A 19,763-nucleotide genomic window follows, 5' to 3' on the forward strand; every position below is an offset into this window, starting at 1 on the left:
AACACGTAGTACTCGCATTGCTTTCATCTGGATTTAAAGAAAAATAAATTAATAACAATATTTTACTGTTATTATGACATAAACTATTTATTTTCTATTTTAAAAATATTAATCATAGTAATATATATATACCTAGTTGTTTGTTAAGAATACTGTTGTACTGGATAAAATTCTTTTCAGCATTAAATCTGCACTCGTCTGATTCAGCTGGTTTACAATGTTTAATTGTTCCTGAGGAGTTGCTGGGATACTTGATTCCAATCCTTTTGAAAATATAATTTAATTTAAATTTGTAATTTAACATTTTAATATTGTTTTTTAATTGTTGATGAATTTGAATCAATCATCACCACGTAAATAACAATTCAAATCAATTGAAAAATTATTTGGAAAATTGAGTAGAATTATATTATTTAATTTATTTAAAAAATTATTTTTTTTTCTATTAAATATTAGCAAAGTAAATTTTTACAAAATATTATATCTCATATGAAAATTGACAAATTAATTGTATGTTATATTTTTCATCTTGACACAAAATTAAAAAAAAAGAATTTATCGTTCGATTAATATTATTTTGTTTATCTCTTTGAGATAATTAATATTTGTTCCTCACGAATCACAATTGATACTTAAATACATCAAAGAAAAAAAATTAGAAAATACAAGTAGTTTTAATAACTTTTTTTCTAGAGTATCAAAATAAATATTTTTATCATTAAAAAGGCAAGAAATAACAACTGGATAAAAGTTATCGTTATTTTCCAATGACCCATTGCTTTCATCTGGATTTAAAGAAAAATAAATTAATAACAATATTTTACTATTATTATGACATATTAAACTATTTATTTTCTTTTTTAAAAAATATTAATTATAGTAATATACATACCTAGTTTTTTGTTAAGAATACTGTTGTACTTGATAAAAAATTTTTCAGCATTAACTCTGCACTCGTTTGATTCAGCTGCGGTTTACAAGGTATAATTGTTCCTGAGAAGGTGCTGTGATACTTGATTGCAATCCTTTTTTCATATTGTTTTTTAATTGTTGATGAATATTTATAATTATCCAATGATATTGTTTTTTGTTTAAATGTAAATGTAACACTTTGGCTCGTTAAAATTATCGTTGTATAATTAATTTAAACAAAGCTTGAATTTTTCATTAAATTAATTGTCTATTTGTTTACAAATTCATAAGCCATAAGTAGTGCCAAACTGCCAAACACAGCTGTCAAATAATAATAACACCAACACAACAAAAAATTTTGTTTATGGAATGCACATGAACCACATTGATGCATGAGTCATAACGCTGGTGGGCTTTTTTTCCGAGCCGTTATCAAAATATATATGAAAGATAAAAAATTATAATATTAATAAATAAATTTTTTTTAAACTAAATATAATTATTGTACAAGTTACTTTCAGTTATGAATGATAAACGAAAAGTAAGTAAATTATTTATCAACAAATAAAATTAATTTTAATTAAGAAAAATTAATTGTTTGATTTGCATATTGTTTATAACCTTAAATTGTGAAAATGTCGTTGATATTATTATTCAATAAATTAATTAATTAAATTTACAATTTTATATTTTAGTTTAATAAAAATGTTTGCTGTTGATTTTAGATATCCAAGGTATCCAATGGCATTCCTTTCAACAGAAGACCATTGATGCAAAATAAATCTGTGTATAATCGTGTCATAAAGTCAATGATATCACTCGAATTGGAATCACAAAAAAAATGTGTATCCACTGAAGATCTCAGTAAAGTTTTGACAAAAATGGTTTACAAATCAAATTCAACAGATCAACGTATTAATTCTATGTATAAAATGTTATCAAAATATCCGGAAAAAATTGAAAATGACTGTAAAATATTAAGACTTGATCCAGCTATTGAATTTGATGCTCCAGAATCATTGAAAAAAAAACAAGTATCTGTTAAGCATGATAATGATAAATATGAAAATGTTAATCATGATTTAAAATTTGATGTTGATAAAAAAAGTATTGTCTCTCAAGAAATTCTTGAAGACATTGGAAAAAAAGTTTGGAAAGTACAAATTAGTCCAAACTGTAAAGTTAATAATAATATTGACAAATCTAATCAGCTGAAAATTGATACAGATGAATGTACTTCAATAAAAGCAATGGAACCAAATGAATCATTAAATGATACAAATCAATCAAATGAAAGCAAAGGTGATGATAAATCAATGCCTGTACTGGAGGCATTTTGGGGACCACAAGATATACTTCGAAGTAAGAGTTAATTATTTAAAAGATAAATAAAAAATAAAGAACCAAAGAACTTGATAGTTAATAGATCCAACATATAATAATATTTGTTTTTTATTTTTACAGATACTAAATCCAAAATTCCAAAAGAAGACAAGCGAAAATCAGTAAAACGTAAATTGACTTATGAAAAAAAACAACATTTAACTAAATCAATTTTATGTCAAATTGATATTCCACCATCATTACCAAAGCCATCATCATCAACAACAACTGGAAATTCTCTATTTCATGGTAATTTTAATTATTCATTTATCATTTATCAAATCAACTATTAAATTTTTTTAACTATCTTTTAAATGTTTTTTTTTTTTTAGATAAATCTAGTATTCAATCAATTGATAAATTGCTTTCTGATGTTATAATTCTTGTGAAGAAACGTAATCTAGATGCTCGTAAACGAGATACCGAAATTTTACAACAACTTGAAAATTATCTTCATTCAATTCATCGTGAAAATTTATCAGAATAAGGTGAATCATAATTTTAAAATAATTTTTAATATAAAAATAATTATATACTGTCTTGCGATTTTTTTTTTTATATATAATATGCATTACCTTCAAGTTTATCAGGATGTTGATAATGATGCTGATAAATATTTCATTTTACATAATAATTAAATAATAAAACTTGATTTTTTAAAGCTGATATGTTTTTTTTTTTTATTTTTCATTAAGCTATATATCTAGACTGTATATTTTCAACATAATAAGTATACTTAATTGTAATTGTGCCTTTTACAAACTTGAGTCTTGATGCTAAAAATTTAATTTTGAATAATATTAAATGTATTATTAAATTTAAAATGGTTATTATTAATTGTTACACTTCTTCGACGTCTTTTACTCCATCTTAAACGTGGATGTTGACCAGGTAAACATAATGGTAATTCTTTTGGACTCCAATTACCACCAATACAAGTTGCACCAGGTGGTCCTTCACTTAATATATAACCCTTATCACAATCATACATAATTTGTTTATTATTTGGTACTTTTTTAACATATGGACGATAATCATAAACTCCCATATTACCAACTAATAATACTTTTCCATTTTGTACATAACCAGGAAATGCACAAAAAACTTCAATACAATGTGGTATATCACCAATCCATTGACCATAATGACATACAAGTGATGTTGATGTATTAGTTGGACCTCCACCAACTAATGTAAAACCATCTTTACATCTAAATACAGCACGCATTCCATGATTCATTTTTGGTGCAATAACCATTCCATTTCTTGGTGATTTTGGCATTTTTTTACATCTTGCTGGTGTACAACTTGGTATTATTGACCATGTACCATTATTACAAATAATTGGTACACCATTTGCTGATGATTCAAAATTTTCAATACAATTAACATCAAGTCTTTCACCATGTTCAACAACTGTTATATTTTTTAATAAATTTTTTTCATTTGTTATAACAGCTATTGTTCCTTTTTCAATATGTGGTATTATACATGGTGCTAAACAAGATGGTAAACCATAACGCCATTTACCATTTTCTTCACAAACTGATGATGAATTACCTTGAAGTTTCATGTGTTCTTTACAACGAAATATTATACTTGCACCAAGACCAGATCCTAAAATTGTTTATTCATATTTATTCTTTAATATATTATTATCATTTATCAACAATTTTTTTACCTCTTTCAATACCATCAATCCATCCATTGTATAAAATTCCAGGAGGACCACAATCAATTTCTTTACAAACTGGTGCATGCTCTGACCATTCACGATTAGCTTGACATTTTCTTGTTGATTGTCCAATTAAATTAAAACCATATTTGCATTCATATGAAACAATTGCATTGTAAGAAAATGATGTATAAATTGCTTTTCCATTTTGTGGATTTTCTGGTACAGGACATTGAACTTCTGTTACCTGTTTAAATAAATTAATAAATATGTATTTTTTGTTTTTTGATAAATTAAATATATCTTACTTGTACACATTGTGGTAATTCTTTTGGTGTCCAAGTACCAAAAGCACTACAAATTTTTTCAGCTCTTCCAACTAATTCATGTCCTTCAGCACAATAATATGATACTCGACAGTCATATGTAAAACAACCTCCTATTGAGTAATTTAAAAAAAACAACAACAACAATTGCAGATATTATATAATAAAAAAAAACGTTGATATATATTTTTTATATAATTGAAGAATCACTTGTTATCTCACCGGAATGCCAACCATTTGGTATATCACTTGGAGTACCACAACTTTTTGGATTACATGTTATATCTGGTCCAAACCAATTAATTTTACCATCAACTAATAAACATTTAGCTTTTAAAAAACCAGTTGTTTCATATCCTTCATCACATGTATATTGTACAACAGTATCAATATCAAATGTTGTTTGTTCAAGTGGAAAATTATGTTGTGCATTTGATATTATTGGTGGTTTATTACAAAATGAATTTATTCCTTTTTTACATGATGGTATAAAACCAGACCAATAACCATCAGCTTGACATGTTCTTTGAGGATAACCAACAAGTATATATCCTGTATTACATATGTAATTTGCTGTATCACCAAATAACTTACCACTAACAGTCATTTGTCCATATTCAATGTCTTTTAATACTGGACATTCACGTTCTAATTTAATACATGACATTCCACATAAACCATCACAACGACATTTTTTTTTTTTACTTTTACAATCTTCATCTGTTGAACATTTTCTAAGACAATGTTGACCAAATGATTCAGCTTTTATTTCATCTCTTGGACATTCTACTGATGGTGAATTTCTTGGATTTTTATATATTTTTCCATCATCATCAATTTCAGATTCTTCATAACCAGTACTGTAATCTTCATCAACATCATCATCTGGTGAATCAATTGTTGCACGTTGTTGTACTTTTGTTTCAGTTAAAATTATTTTTAAACTCAATAAAATTAAACTCAATGGAATTAGTGAATTAATTTTCATCTTAATTTTTATTTTTTTTTATTTTATTTAAAATGATCAATTAGTATGTCTTGTTGCTTTGCCTGTCCATGTTACAAATTGCAGGTAAAAAAAAACAACACATTCACATGTAAATATTTTTGTTTTGTTGTACAAACTTCAGTTGTATTTTTTTTTATCAAGCAACTACTAATTAAACACAGAGAAAAGTGATTGAGATTTTTTTTTTAGAATAATTTTCATCACGCGCAAGGTCATACGCGCATCATCTCTGCCCAATTTATATCTTCGAAATATTGATTTTTCATTAAATTCAACTGTGACCAATATTTTATCTCAAATCTTGGTTCTCACCCTTATTAGATTTTCTAACTTTCAACTACAAAATTCAAGAAGTTTAAATTTTAATTAACAAGTAAAAATTAAGTTATTAATTTCGAAATATTTTTAATTGTCTTCAAATTATCTACAAATAAAAAAACCTCTAAAATAGATAAGACATAGAAAAAAGAATTTTTCTTTAAATATTGAATCTAATAAAGCAATAGAAATTTTTTCTACATTAGAAATTTTTTCTACAATAGAAATTTCATAATTCATTGCTGGGGAAATAGCAATGCGCATGTCACATTTATCAACGCTGACTGGTTTGGCTTTTCGTTGTTCTCTCCAATCACAAAACAAGTCTTATATAGGAATTTTTGTATTTATTCAGTTTCTCCAAATGTCAACATGTATGTTTTTTATAATTGTTTATAAATTAATACAATGTTTATGTGTGCAATTGTGTGTAATCACTAATGTTGTTTCATTGATAATGTTGATCCAAGTACGCAGCTAATGTACATAAAAAAATAAAAAAGTTATTCAACAAAAATCATCATCATCATCATTTAATTAATTGATAGTATTGATGTGTCATTTTATACCAAACATAAAGTAAATATTATTTGTTTATAATTCAACTTAATATTATATTTAAAATTAATTAATTTGTGGATTTTACAGGTGCACTGATAACAATTTTATAAATCAAATAATGGATATAAAAATAATCATATATTTTTTAAAATAATATTCATTATCAATAACGCAATGTTAGTGTCATAAAAAAGTGTTATAAAAGTTGATTAAATATACCAAGTTATGCGATCTAAAGGTTTGTTATTTTTTTTGATATGTTTAGTTGGAACAACTGTTGTTTTTCTAGCTTTTAATTATCAAAGACCTTCCATAAGAACATTTGTAACAGAGACACATAAACAGCTTAAAAGTTTTCAGGTAATTTATTAATATTTAATATTAAATATATCAAATAAATAACACATTGTTTAAATAATTTAATGTATTTTTGTTTTTAGAAAAATTTAAAAGACGTTGAAGAAAAAAGATTTGTTACTGATTCAAAATATCTAGCTTCATTGGGACTTGATCATCAAACAATTGCTGATACAGCATTACAAAATTCAAAGAATGTAACTGTTATAACACTTCTACGACCTGGAAAAGAGATAAATATATATGGTTTTATTAAAAATGTATCACATTTTTTACCAGCTAATAATGTTGTTATATATGGAATTAGTTTGGATGATGATACATTACAAAATATACGACAAATATGTAATTCAAGTAAATGTAGTGTTGTACCATTTGACATAAATTTATTTCCAAGTTATGCTGAAGATGAGAGATTACATGTGTATAAACCATTAGTAATACAGGTAAAATAGCTTTTTAATAATAAATAGAATTTATTTATGATTTTAATTGAAACGAAATTTATTATTTACAGTCAGCATTACATACACTGGGAAATATATTGTATATGGATTCAAATATACGTTTAAATAATACAAATATATCAAAATTTCTTTTGCCAGAATCTGGAATTTTAACATGGCCTACAAAACATGCAACAAGTTCATTGACACATCCAAAAATGTACGAGTATTTTCATGTTTCAGCTGAGAGTTTTTTCTTCCTACCATTAGTAAAAACGTCACATATTATCATTCGAAACACAAAAGAAATACGAGATAATATTATGTTACCTTGGGTTCAGTGTGCATTAACTAGAGATTGTATCTGTCCAATAGGTTTGTAGATTAAAAAAATAAAATACTGATAATAATTTTGCTATATGCAGAGTTTAAATAATGATGATTTAATTATTTATTTTTCAAGGAGCTCAATCTGCTGGATGTCGATTTAACAAAAAACCACAATATCGTTATTCTGGTTGCCATTCTTATGACACTTCAGCTTTAAATATTCTACTTGGTTTATATTTTAATTATGAAGATTCAAGGTATATTAATCGTGAACATAAATCATCGTTTATTACAATACAAACAGATAAAATAAATGAAGAATATTTATCAATAACAAGACAAAATAATGCTAGTGAAGCAAATATTAAAAATTGATTATCAATTTTAACGGGTAATATTTTTTTGTACTATATTATTATTTAATAAATCAATTTTTTTAAATGAATATTTTTTTAATATTTTAAAATTTATTAATTACAATTTTACATAGTAATAATAGATAATAGAATTTTATATTTTTTAATTGTAAATTACTTGTTTTGTTGACAAGTTTAGATCACACATTTTTTTTTTTTTTTTGATAATTAAAGACATTTATTGATGTTGATCATCAAAAATAAATAATTAATTCCATTAATTAGTACAAAAAACAAGCTCAACTTTATACAAGTTAATTTTTTTTTATCAGCAATATTAGTTATGCATTTTTAATTGCCAAATTTTGAACTTGAAAAAGTACTTTTTGCTACAGCAGTTAGAAAAACAATTGAATGTCCCACGTAGCACATGACTTTTACATAATTTATAGATAATTTATTCTTTTTTAAATAATTAATATTAAATGATATTTTGTAATTATTTATATTAACAATTACACTTGATTTTAAAAACATTAAATTTAACATTTTTAATAAAATTCAATTTGACTTAAATTTCATTTATTTCACAACAATTAAATTTTTTTTTTTTGTGCTTACATTTACGTTCATCAAGTGCTCGAATAAATAATTTTTTTTTTCACATTTATATTTCTTGAAATCACCAATCAATTGACACAGATTTTAATGTATGAGGTATCACAATCTTGAATGATTTTTAAACATGTGTAAATATTTTTTTACATCATGAAAATCAGTCAAGACAAAGTGGTACCACTCACTAATCGAAACATGCATTAATATCAAGATTATTTATATAACAAATATCGGAAAAAAATATCAATATAACATTTATAAATATATTTTCTGTCAAGAGTTCATAACATTGAGTTGATAAATTATTTGAAAATATAAGACATGATTGTACGTTTATCACAATAATCATTAAAATTAACAATTAAAATTTTGATGAATTAAAAAGTCATTCTGTTATTTAATTCATAATATTGTAAATAATTTAAAATACATGAACTTTGTGAATTAAAACAACATCTGGTTTTCCAATTTGTTTTAAAATAAAACGTATATAAGAAAGATTTTTAACATTACATTTATTATTATTAAATTCTTCTTCATTTTTATTATTTCTAGTAATCATTGAAGTATGTCTTTTTATTTTTAAAAATCCATTATTTTTATCATCAACATTAATACCAATTGATGCAGTCATGATTTTAGAATCAGATCTTGAAAAATATCTTGGATATAATTCAAGTGATATTTTATTATCCGCGGTCGCTCCAAAAGCAACCGGTGCCAAAGGTTAGTTACTACCACAACGTTGTTTGTTATCAAATCCAGTATCACTTCCACAAGAGCTCAAAGTAGTATTACTACCATATGGATCTAGCGATGATTGCACTGACATGCTACGACCTTGTCTTCTCACTCGATGAGGTGAGAGTTTCCCAGGGTCGACACTGGAGGGGTCTGCCTGCAACAATTAACTGATTAGTCTATTTTGTTTTAATTGTAATATCAAATTTTACACACTATTAATTCACAAATTTATTTGAACAATTGGCAAACGAGACACGCACCTGGTAAGCTAATGAATTCATAATTATTGTTGAAGGTACAAGACCCAATGGATTCACTTCACGCATAAGTACATTTGCTGGAATTTTATGAAATTGTATATATTCTAAAAAATTTCCAATGACATCTTGAAGTGGTGTACTAGGATTACTATCACAATATTTTTTACTCCACATTAATGCAGCCTATTTAAAAATAAATATCAATTATTATTTCAAATTTATTTAACATTAAATTATTATATTTACTTGAAATTTAGTAAATTCATCAGCTGAAAGTTCTTCTCTAGCTAAAATAAGCCTGACAACATGTTGTGGAAGTAATGTAAATGAACCAAGATTAAGTACTTCATTTCCATGCTCATCAACAAATTCTAATACCTTTAAAAAATTTAAACAATAATATTTTTAACTATGACATGATGTTGTTAATAAAAAATAAAACAATAATGTGTTACTTTTTGAACGAGAGATTTTGTACACTTGTATTGAATATATCTTTCTGCTGATGCTAAAAGAGCACACACTGTGTCAACTGTTATGCAACATTGAACAAAACCAGCACATGCTTTTCGAAGTTCATCAAGACCATAGTAATCAGCTGCATTCATTACTCCTGTAATTTAAAAAATTAAGATTATTCAACAAATAAAAAGGACTGTTATTGTTGATGATGCTGAGTTTACCTAATAATGTTCTTGGTTGAAGAGTCACACAACCAGTATGGATGTATTCTATCAGCTGTCGAAATACATCTGGTTCAAACTCTTCAATAATTAACGTATGATGCTGATCTGACTGAAGCTATAAAATAAAAAATACAAATTTTAAAAATAATTTTACTGCAAAATATAATTAGCCATATGTTTAACTAACTTGATTTGTTGAATTTTGAACATTCAATAAAGGTTCAGAGCTTCGTTTTAAAAAAAAACGTAATTTTTCTCGAGGAGCTGGTTCTTTTTTTCGTTGTGGGCTTGAAGCTTGATAAAGCATCTTATGAAATACCCTGTAAAAAAATAAAATTACATTAAGTTTTATTGGAAATTTTTATGTTACTATTGTATTAATTTTATTTTTATCAAGATCGAGTTTCTTTTTTTTTTTTTTCTCTGCCACCTAGTCAAGGGTTTTATTATTACAATAAAATTAAATATTTATTCAATCTCTTGACCTACATCGATCCCCTCGGCTCCTCCTTCTTTAACGTGCGACTACAATTGAGATAATAATTTTTTTCTAACATCAAAAAATTATAAATAATATTGCCAAGTAATTTTTAGTAATTTTTTTTTTTGATAATTTAAATACTTACCGACTTCTAGCAGCCAGGACTGCTTTAACAGCACAAACAGGCTCTCTTGTATCACCCACTAAAAATGTAACATCACATAGCTCAGGCATACTTGCTAGAAATTTCATATCCTCAGCAAGTCCTGTTCTATTTTCAAATGTTGAAAAATCTGGTTCATCTACGATCCCCATTACGCCCAAATAAAATCCTGCCTCTGAAGCTTCTGGCATGGAGAACAGATTTTTCTGTAAAATAAAAATCATATTTTTATAAATAAATAAATAACAATTTTTGAAAAAATTTAGACAAAAAAACAAACCTTTAAAATGATTGACTATTAATTTAAATAATTATCTACAATTTTTAAATATAATATATAAATATTATATTTAAAAAAAATAGATGTTATTGATTTGAAAAAAAAAAAAATTCAATGAATCAATACTCGCCACTTGTTAAATTGTAAATTAATTTTTAAAATATGATTTTTGTACTTGCAATATTAATGGTAAATAAATGGTAAATTAATTTTAGACTTATAATTTATCTGCCACTATCTGTGTGTCTCTTGGATATGTGAAAAAAAAAAATTTCACCCTGAAATGGCAAAGAGAAAAACAAGGAATTTGCGACGGCGCAAAAGGGAGCAACTTGTACATGACCCTGTAAAGGTCAATTTAGAAAAATTCAATATTCAGGTAAATAGCAAACAATAGTAAAAAATTTCGAAATCGAAATCAATCGAAATAAACAATATTATTATAAAATTTATCAGTTGGATTTTTAAGCGACTATATTCATTTACAAAATGATAATTAATTAATTTTTTTAGTCATTAGTCATTACTCATTAGGTCAGTTTCATTATCAATATTAATTTGTGTCATTTTTTTTTTTCGACACACTGATACTAATCGATACAATGTTCTAAGAATTTTTATCTACAAGTTGTTCCATCAATTAGATTCAATTTATTTAAACAAATATGAGAAAATTTTTTTATCTGATAGGGTGGAAAGATTGATCAACACTGTCAACTTTTAAAAATATAAATAAATTATTTTTAATAATTAAAAAATTATTAGAAATATCTATAATAGAAATATTTTTTTTTTTTCGATCGAAATAATTTTACTGCACATTGCGCAGTGTCATAAAAAGAAGCATGCGAATTTTTATCTGCGCTTGCGTAACTATTGCCAAAGTGTCATGACATCAAATAAAAATAACGGATTAAGCTACTAAAAAAAAAACAAATAGAAAAATGATTTATGGTGTGTTATGGAACACTGGCTAGACAATTTCTATCTTCTATTCTCATATGGCTCAATTTTCTTTATGTAAAAAAAAAAAATAAAAAACACGCAGGTAGCAATAAAAATACATGTGCAATTTGGGATAAATATATTAGTGTTTTCTCTCGTAAAATTTTTGCTCCAATTTATAACTATTGTTGTACATTGTTTCTATCAGTAAAAAAAAAAAAAAAAAAATTACTAATCTAGCTTTATGTATTTAATAATCTTGAGGTTGTTGTTATTTAAAATGCAATTCACTATTTCATATGAAAATGCAATTTATTTTATTGTTTTTTTTTTTTTTTAATTTAAAAAAATACATTTAAACAATTACAGGCTACGTTAAACAACATCAGCAATGAGCACGATGTTTTTGATGCAACGTGGCTCAGGAGAGGGAACTGAAAGTGGCTGAAAGAGAGAGAAACAGGAGAGAGAGAGAGGGTTTTAGAATCCGCGTGTCGTTGACAGCTAACGACAACATTTTCTGACTGCCCAACCAGTCATCAGTGTTTGGTGTAATCAGTATATACGGTAAAAGTTTATATAGCAGATGATATTGTATTGTAGTTTTTTTTTTTTATATCAACAAATAATCATAATCATGGAGAAAAAAAAACTGGTTTTATCAAATTTTTGAGGACTGTTTAACTGAAATAATAGTTTATAAAACGACAAAGATTAAAGTGGTGTGGTGTCTTATCATTGTGTTGTATGCATCTTGCTAACCACAATTATTTTATTTCAAAATGTTTAAAATTTATATTTAATTATTACTTATTTTTATAAATTTTTTTTTATTTTTATAAATCTACATAACAAGTTTTTGTTTTTGTGTTTTTTTTTAATTTACTTTTGGTGGTTTTTATTATCACGTTATTGACAAAAGGATTATATTATTTGACAACACCATGACTAAAAAATGTAGTCAAAATCAATGTGAGTATTTATTTATTTTTTTATTATTGTTATAAATTTTTGACACATGGTAGCTTATAAATATTTATCCGGTATTATTTTATTATTTGGTTATTTATTTATTATTATTATCTAATGATTGAAGTTACTGATAAGATAAAATAAATAATAACTACAGGGTTATTTTATAGATGATGAGGATATAAAAATTTTAAAAATAATTACCCTTTGATGAGACTTGAACCCATGATTATTGTATTCGGGTCAATCGCCTCGATAACTACACAGAAACCTGTTTGGAAAATTTTCTCGTGACATACCAATTTTAAGGTTGTTTATAAACAATTTTTTAAATTAATATAAAATCTCTTAAATTAATTTTATTATGTTGATAGAATGACTATTTATTTGTTAAATCAATTTTTTAATTTTTGTGTTTTTCGGTATTTAGATTAATTAATGTCAAAGTTGACAAGATAACATTAAGGAGGTGAATGCATAGCTAGAAAATGTAGTTTTCTATTGAATTTTTACTATAATTAATTTTAATTTCAATAATTTTTTTGTATTCTTTATTAAAAGTTATTTGACCGATTTAAAAATTATTTCTGCACAATTTTTAAGATTCTTGAACGAATGTTAATTAGAATTAGTCATAATAAATTTTCCAAATAGTTTTAAACATAGCCAAGTACGGTGATTGACCCGAATAAAATAATCGTGAGTTCGACTCTCACCTGAAGATAATTATTTATAAAATTTAAACATTTGTTTATTTGAAAATCACATTAATCTTAGAGTGAATCTGATGTGCAAGGATTACACTCTCACATAATTTTATATGCATTCGATTTCCATATTAGTTTCAAGGCCGAGCCTTTCTTTTTTCTTACACAAAATATATACGATTTCTACGAATAGAAAAATCTTGTTGTGATTAAATAGCAATATTTCTTGATAGTAAAATTAAAAATTTCTATAATCGTGACAATTCGTAAATAGGACATTTCTCTGTCGAAATATATTTTTCTAGATGTGCATGGTCTCTTTTTTCGACTAATAAAAATTCCCAAACCTTTTCAATTACCCAAATTATAAATAAATTAAAAATTTCAATGAAATTTTAAATTATTTATTAAACAAATTTTCCATCATAAATGCTCCCTGTTTGAATGATGAATCAAGCAGCTCAAGCTCATTTTAGAACAACAAAATTTGCTCATTTCGATTATAAAATATTTTAGATTTCTTTGCTTAATCGAGTCAAAATAAAAACATTAACACTTTTTTAAAATTAGTCATGTATATTTGTTCCAGATTAACACCAAGAATAACTTCAATCTTTAATAGAACATGGCTTCAATCAATAATTTAATGAAAAATATCATGAAGTTGAATTCGTAACATAATACGTTGAATTAATAATAGGTATTTAATGTTAAAACATTTGACTAAATATATCACAACAATGGAACTAATTAATAATTTAAAAAGTATAAATTTTAAAATTAAAAATTGCCATATTAAAAATTTATTAAAACGATGAGAACTTGTCGAATGTTCTCTTCAGGTAGTGAATAATTTTGTGTAAATTAAAAAATGCATGTGTAGTTATTATTTGTTGTAAATAATTCATAAAATAATAATAATTAATAATTTTATTTATGATGATAGCATTATCAAATTTGATAAAATACGTGGATGGTAAAAACATGATGGTTTTTCCAAGAAGAAGATTGCTTTGGCTTAAAGCTTCAATACTCGGTACAGCTGTATGGTTAACTCTATGTTTTTTATTATATACTGAGGATCAAACACCAATCAGTACACAAGCATTAGTTATGTCAGATTCTCCATATCAACAACAAGTTACTGATGACATTATTAATTCTGAATTATCAAATACATATCAAGATAATAATAATCAAAGAGTTCATCGTGCAATGGATAATATTTCTGGACCAGAACAAGGTGAATAGTTAAATTATAAATATTATTATTAAATAATAATAATAGATTGATTTATTTATTTCATTGGAGTTTTATTTCTTTAATAAAAAAATGCATCGTTAAGTTTTAAATTTATTGTTAGCAATATAACGATAATTGAACGTAACAAAATGTTTCAATCAAGTCGTAAAAAATATTTTTTTCAATTGAGAATAATTATATTATCATCACTGTATTAAAAATAAATCATACTAAAAATATTATAAATTTGTTTTTTATGTTCTTTAGGTGATGGTGTATTGGCAGCACCAAAAGAACAAGAACCTGGTAATTTAGGTAAACCAGTTGTTTTACCAATAAATTTATCACCTGAAATTAAAAAAATTGTTGATGATGGTTGGATTAAAAATGCATTTAATCAATATGTCAGTGATCTTATATCTGTTCATAGAACATTACCAGATCCTCGTGATGAATGGTAAGAGAATATAATTCAAATTTTACATGTAAAAATTTTGATAAATAAATATTTAAATTAATTATAGGTGTAAAGAAAAAGGACGTTATCAAGATGATTTACCTGCTACATCTGTTATTATATGTTTTCATAATGAAGCTTGGTCTGTTTTATTAAGAACAGTTCATTCAGTACTTAATAGATCACCAGAACATCTTATTTATGAAATTCTTCTTGTTGATGATTTTTCTGATATGCGTGAGTTATTATTTAACAAATTTAATATATCAAATATTTATTAATAAATGTAATTTACAGCACATCTTAAACAACAATTGGCTGATTATATAGTTAGCTATCCAAAAGTTAAAATTGTAAGAGCAAAAAAAAGAGAAGGTTTAATACGTGCACGTTTATTGGGTGCTGCTGCTGCAAAAGCTCCTGTATTAACTTTTTTAGATAGTCATTGTGAATGTACAGAAGGATGGCTAGAGCCACTTATGGATAGAATTGCTAAAAATTCAACAACTGTAGTATGTCCAGTTATTGATGTTATTGATGATACAACACTGGAATATCATTGGCGAGATTCTGGTGGTATTAATGTTGGTGGTTTTGATTGGAATCTTCAGGTATATTTTTAATTATTTTCCTACTTAAACTTGATTAATATATTAATGAAAAAAGTCTCATTAAATTATTGACATTTGTATTATTAGTTCAATTGGCATGCAGTGCCAGAACGTGAAAAGAAAAAACATACAAATTTAGCAGAACCAGTGTGGTCACCAACAATGGCAGGTGGATTATTTTCAATTGATCGTGAATTTTTTGAACGACTTGGTACTTATGACAGTGGTTTTGATATTTGGGGTGGAGAAAATCTTGAGTTATCATTTAAAACTTGGATGTGTGGTGGTATGTATTTTTAATTTATCAAAACTCAATTGATGATTTGTAAATTTAATGCTTTTTATTAATTCAAGGTACACTGGAAATAGTTCCATGCTCGCATGTTGGACATATCTTTAGAAAACGGCAAGTTTTAATAAAATTTATAAAATAATATTCTTTATATCAAAGAAATTGTTTGTTAATTTTTTTTGTTTTATTTATAGTTCACCTTATAAATGGCGAAGTGGTGTAAATGTTCTTAAGAGAAATAGCGTAAGACTTAGTGAAGTTTGGTTAGATGAATTTGCAAAATATTATTATCAACGAATAGGTGATGATAAAGTAAGTAATTCCTTTGAAAATAAAATTAAAGAAAACACAATAAAATTGAATACAATAAATTAAAATAATTATATTTTTAATAGGGTTCATTTGGAGACGTTTCAGAACGTAGAGCATTACGAAGAAAACTAGGATGTAAATCATTCAAGTGGTATTTAGAAAATATATATCCTGAATTGTTTATACCAGGTGATGCTATTGGTTCTGGAGAGGTAAGCATATTCCCTTTTTTTTATTAAAACAATTACAAAATTGTTGTGTAGTTTTTTTTCTAACAATTTTAATAAATTTATCTTATAGATTCGTAACTTGGGAGAAGGAGCAGACACATGTTTAGACTCACCTGCTAGAAAAGCAGACATGCATAGACCCGCTGGACTTTATCCATGTCATCGTCAAGGTGGAAATCAGGTAAATCAATTTTCAAGGGTATTTAGTATTAAAATAAAAAGGGCATTGACTTGCAGTTTATATTTTCCGTTTTAAAATGATTAATTAATGAAGCGAGAACTATCAACATGCTATCTTGTAGTTGATAAATTTTATAAAAACATCCGGAAGATAGAAGCTTATTTTTATCAACATAAAATTATAATTTTTTCATATTAATATCTTTCATTAATGTTTGACAATAAACTAACGAAATTTTAATTAATATTATTGTATAAAAAATAAACAACAAATGTTATTAAATATAATTTTTTAATTTCCAGTACTGGATGCTAAGCAAAGCCGGTGAAATTCGTCGTGATGAATCTTGTCTTGATTACAGTGGAGCTGATGTTATTCTTTATCCATGTCATGGTAGTAAAGGCAATCAACAATGGCTCTATAATGATCAGGTATTTATTTTATTTAATTTCTAAAATTATTTAATTATCTAATTGTTAATAATTTACAGACAAAACAAATTAGACATGGAAGCAGTGATAAATGTCTGACAATGGTTGAGACAAAACATCATCTTGTAATGGATGAATGTTCAAAAACATTAAAAAGACAAAAATGGTTAATTGAAAATTATGATCCAACAAAAGGATAGTCCATAAATATTAAAAATAATATTTTTTATTAAATAATGATAACTAAACTTAAAAATATTCAACCGAACAAATGAAAATAATGTTAATTTTTTTTGTTTTATTATTGATTAGAAATATTTAGAGTTAATTTTTTTCAAACGAGATATTTAATAATTAATTTTTATGAATGAGCTGATTGATATTGGCGTACAGGGTTTTATATATGGATGATTATAACTGAGATTTTTTATTTATGTTACAAAAACGATTGAAATTTTATATTGAGAAAAAAAAAAAAAGTTGTTTTATTCGTTAATTTAAAAAGAAAAATATTTAATTATAATTCGTTTTTTTTTTCTTTTCTTTTTGTGCACGGAATACGCTTTTTTTTTTTGTTGTGTAAAACAAGAGTGAAGAGGTTTAATGTGACCTAAAATTTTACAACTGTGTGAACATTTAATTTGTATTTTTTTGGTTTACAAATAGCTGCTTTGGAGTCTTGTTTTATACGCGAATTACTGAAAGTTGACTTGGGTTGTTTCCTGTCTGCCATATAAACGTGCATTTAAATAGTAAAAATAATATAGTAAAATGAAAAAATTATCAATTTTTAAAACAGAAATGAATGAGAATATTACGAATGAATTTTATTTAGTAGATAGATCATTGTAGAAAGAAAAAAAATCATTGTGACATAGAATATGACAATTAATTTTTTCTTTGAGATTAATTTTGTTTAAAAAAATAATGACCAAAATAAATGGGCGTTATTATCAAGATCATTTTAAAAGCCTTTCTGCCTCAATTTTAAAAATAATAAAATTCAAATAATAATTATAAGTCCATTCTATTGTTTCATGGCTAATGTTTTATATATTTCATAATTGGCAAAAATTTCATATGAGGTTAATTACAATTAAAAAAAAACAGTCCATAATTTAGTAAAACTGTCAACAAATTGTCAAATAATTAATTTAAATATATGTAAGAAACGAACAAAGTAAATGATATGATGATTAGAATTTTTAAATGTGATTAATCAACCAACAAATAGTTGAATAATAAAAATTATATATAAAAAAAAAAAACACAAAATATTCGAGGAAATATCTTGTAATTTGGTGTTAAACTTTGGTAATCTTTCGGTAATTATATAATATTTTTTTTTGACTTTTGTAGTCTATAAAAATTTGATGTCATCATAGGAAGACTACACAAAAATTTATGTATTCTCTGTGTAATCTTCTTGTATTCTAATCTAGATCTAAAAAACAATTTTCTATAAATGACAAAATAAATAAAATCAAAATATAGTTTATTAGGTTTTTATCATAAAAAAAAAAGAGATGAATATAATTTCTTTCAACATGAAGATATTTTCATAGATTAAACATGGACTTTGTCAAAAAAAAAAAATATCATCTTAATTAATTAATAAAACTCAATTACTTATTTAATTAAATTCAAAAGAAAAATGTTGAGTTAATAATTGAGTATGAATGAATTTATATATGAAAATTAATAATGTTTTAGTATAAATAAATATTTGTATTAATGAATCGAGAATTACATGGAGAACAATAAATATTATATTTATTTTAAAAAATTTAAAAATTCAAACCTACGATTATTTAATAATAATTCAAATTTGTAAGTAAAAAAAGTAACATATTAATTTTATTATTCTTAATTTAAATTTATAAAAGAGAAAGTCCAGTGGGTGTTGAAAAATTATCAGTCATAAAAATCTTTATCATTGACAATTAAACTTCCGGGATAAAAACAAAAAAAATTCTTATTTTACACATAGAAAAACCCATTGCAAAAATACCATTTTTAAATTTTTTTTAACGAGATTTTTATCACAAAAAAAAAAACTTGAACTTGTGATGATTTAGAAAAAAAAAAAGCTGTTAAGTATGACTTTAGACTGACTCTTGAAATTAAAACTTAAGATGTAGACACGATATCTCAAAAAAAAAAAAAGCCGATGAATATTTTGAAAAACAAGACTCAAGTACTCCAGACTGTAACCCAAACAATTTATGACCTCGATGTGCTTAAAAAATATGTGATATCAAAAGAAAAAAGAAAGAAAAATACTTGAGTTTTTATTTTTTTTATTTTTACAAACTATGGTATGAGTAAAAACATATATGCAACTGAGAAATAACTATTTATGGGATGAGTCGAGTACAATATACATTCATGTATTTTGTATATATTTATGGGGTATTTTATGTTAAATCAGATTAAAAAATCTTCCTGTTTCAATTAGCAATGATTTTTTTTAACTA

The 19,763-nt window shown here is 24.9% G+C and overlaps 5 protein-coding genes across 11 annotated transcripts; 3 read left to right on the plus strand and 2 right to left on the minus strand.

Annotated features, from left to right (window-relative positions):
• Positions 1 to 1,389: 1,389 nt before the first annotated feature.
• Positions 1,390 to 2,782, plus strand: LOC122853971. Its single transcript, XM_044154380.1, has 4 exons — positions 1,390 to 1,453; positions 1,638 to 2,274; positions 2,377 to 2,544; positions 2,628 to 2,782. Exons 1-4 carry the CDS (start codon positions 1,436 to 1,438, stop codon positions 2,780 to 2,782), a joined length of 978 nt encoding a protein of 325 aa, XP_044010315.1. The 5' UTR covers positions 1,390 to 1,435.
• A 180-nt stretch (positions 2,783 to 2,962) lies between these two features.
• Positions 2,963 to 5,827, minus strand: LOC122855252 (protein lev-9). The gene is made up of 4 exons (XM_044156469.1): positions 4,519 to 5,827; positions 4,279 to 4,409; positions 3,977 to 4,217; positions 2,963 to 3,912 (listed from the first exon to the last, which is right to left on the minus strand). Exons 1-4 carry the CDS (start codon positions 5,282 to 5,284, stop codon positions 3,080 to 3,082), a joined length of 1,971 nt encoding a protein of 656 aa, XP_044012404.1. The 5' UTR covers positions 5,285 to 5,827; the 3' UTR covers positions 2,963 to 3,079.
• A 93-nt stretch (positions 5,828 to 5,920) lies between these two features.
• LOC122855256 lies at positions 5,921 to 7,762 on the plus strand. Its single transcript, XM_044156478.1, has 5 exons — positions 5,921 to 6,202; positions 6,272 to 6,544; positions 6,625 to 6,987; positions 7,059 to 7,362; positions 7,451 to 7,762. The coding sequence occupies exons 2-5, from the start codon at positions 6,410 to 6,412 to the stop codon at positions 7,690 to 7,692; spliced, it is 1,044 nt and encodes a 347-aa protein (XP_044012413.1). The 5' UTR covers positions 5,921 to 6,202; positions 6,272 to 6,409; the 3' UTR covers positions 7,693 to 7,762.
• A 142-nt stretch (positions 7,763 to 7,904) lies between these two features.
• LOC122855254 (serine-enriched protein) lies at positions 7,905 to 11,683 on the minus strand. Of its 2 annotated transcripts, none has more exons than XM_044156477.1 (8): positions 10,906 to 11,683; positions 10,608 to 10,831; positions 10,169 to 10,301; positions 9,979 to 10,096; positions 9,751 to 9,908; positions 9,542 to 9,673; positions 9,296 to 9,478; positions 7,905 to 9,185 (listed from the first exon to the last, which is right to left on the minus strand). In XM_044156477.1, the coding sequence occupies exons 2-8, from the start codon at positions 10,814 to 10,816 to the stop codon at positions 9,141 to 9,143; spliced, it is 978 nt and encodes a 325-aa protein (XP_044012412.1). In that variant the 5' UTR covers positions 10,817 to 10,831; positions 10,906 to 11,683; the 3' UTR covers positions 7,905 to 9,140. The 2 variants fall into 2 exon arrangements, with proteins under 2 accessions (XP_044012412.1, XP_044012411.1); XM_044156476.1 differs by having other exon boundaries at positions 7,905 to 9,189.
• A 108-nt stretch (positions 11,684 to 11,791) lies between these two features.
• Positions 11,792 to 18,011, plus strand: LOC122855253 (putative polypeptide N-acetylgalactosaminyltransferase 9). 6 transcript variants are annotated; one of them, XM_044156470.1, is made up of 13 exons: positions 11,792 to 11,953; positions 12,220 to 12,822; positions 14,476 to 14,772; positions 15,040 to 15,229; positions 15,297 to 15,466; positions 15,527 to 15,840; positions 15,928 to 16,126; positions 16,195 to 16,246; positions 16,327 to 16,444; positions 16,528 to 16,656; positions 16,745 to 16,855; positions 17,158 to 17,286; positions 17,346 to 18,011. In XM_044156470.1, the coding sequence occupies exons 2-13, from the start codon at positions 12,795 to 12,797 to the stop codon at positions 17,484 to 17,486; spliced, it is 1,878 nt and encodes a 625-aa protein (XP_044012405.1). In that variant the 5' UTR covers positions 11,792 to 11,953; positions 12,220 to 12,794; the 3' UTR covers positions 17,487 to 18,011. The 6 variants fall into 6 exon arrangements, with proteins under 6 accessions (XP_044012405.1, XP_044012408.1, XP_044012407.1 ...); XM_044156473.1 differs by lacking the exon at positions 11,792 to 11,953 and adding an exon at positions 14,119 to 14,229 and having other exon boundaries at positions 12,238 to 12,417; XM_044156472.1 differs by lacking the exon at positions 11,792 to 11,953 and adding an exon at positions 14,119 to 14,229 and having other exon boundaries at positions 12,709 to 12,822.
• Positions 18,012 to 19,763: the final 1,752 nt, after the last annotated feature.

Source organism: Aphidius gifuensis, linkage group LG4, assembly GCF_014905175.1.
Source record: "Aphidius gifuensis isolate YNYX2018 linkage group LG4, ASM1490517v1, whole genome shotgun sequence".
In the NCBI taxonomy this organism is placed as follows: domain Eukaryota; kingdom Metazoa; phylum Arthropoda; class Insecta; order Hymenoptera; family Braconidae; genus Aphidius; species Aphidius gifuensis.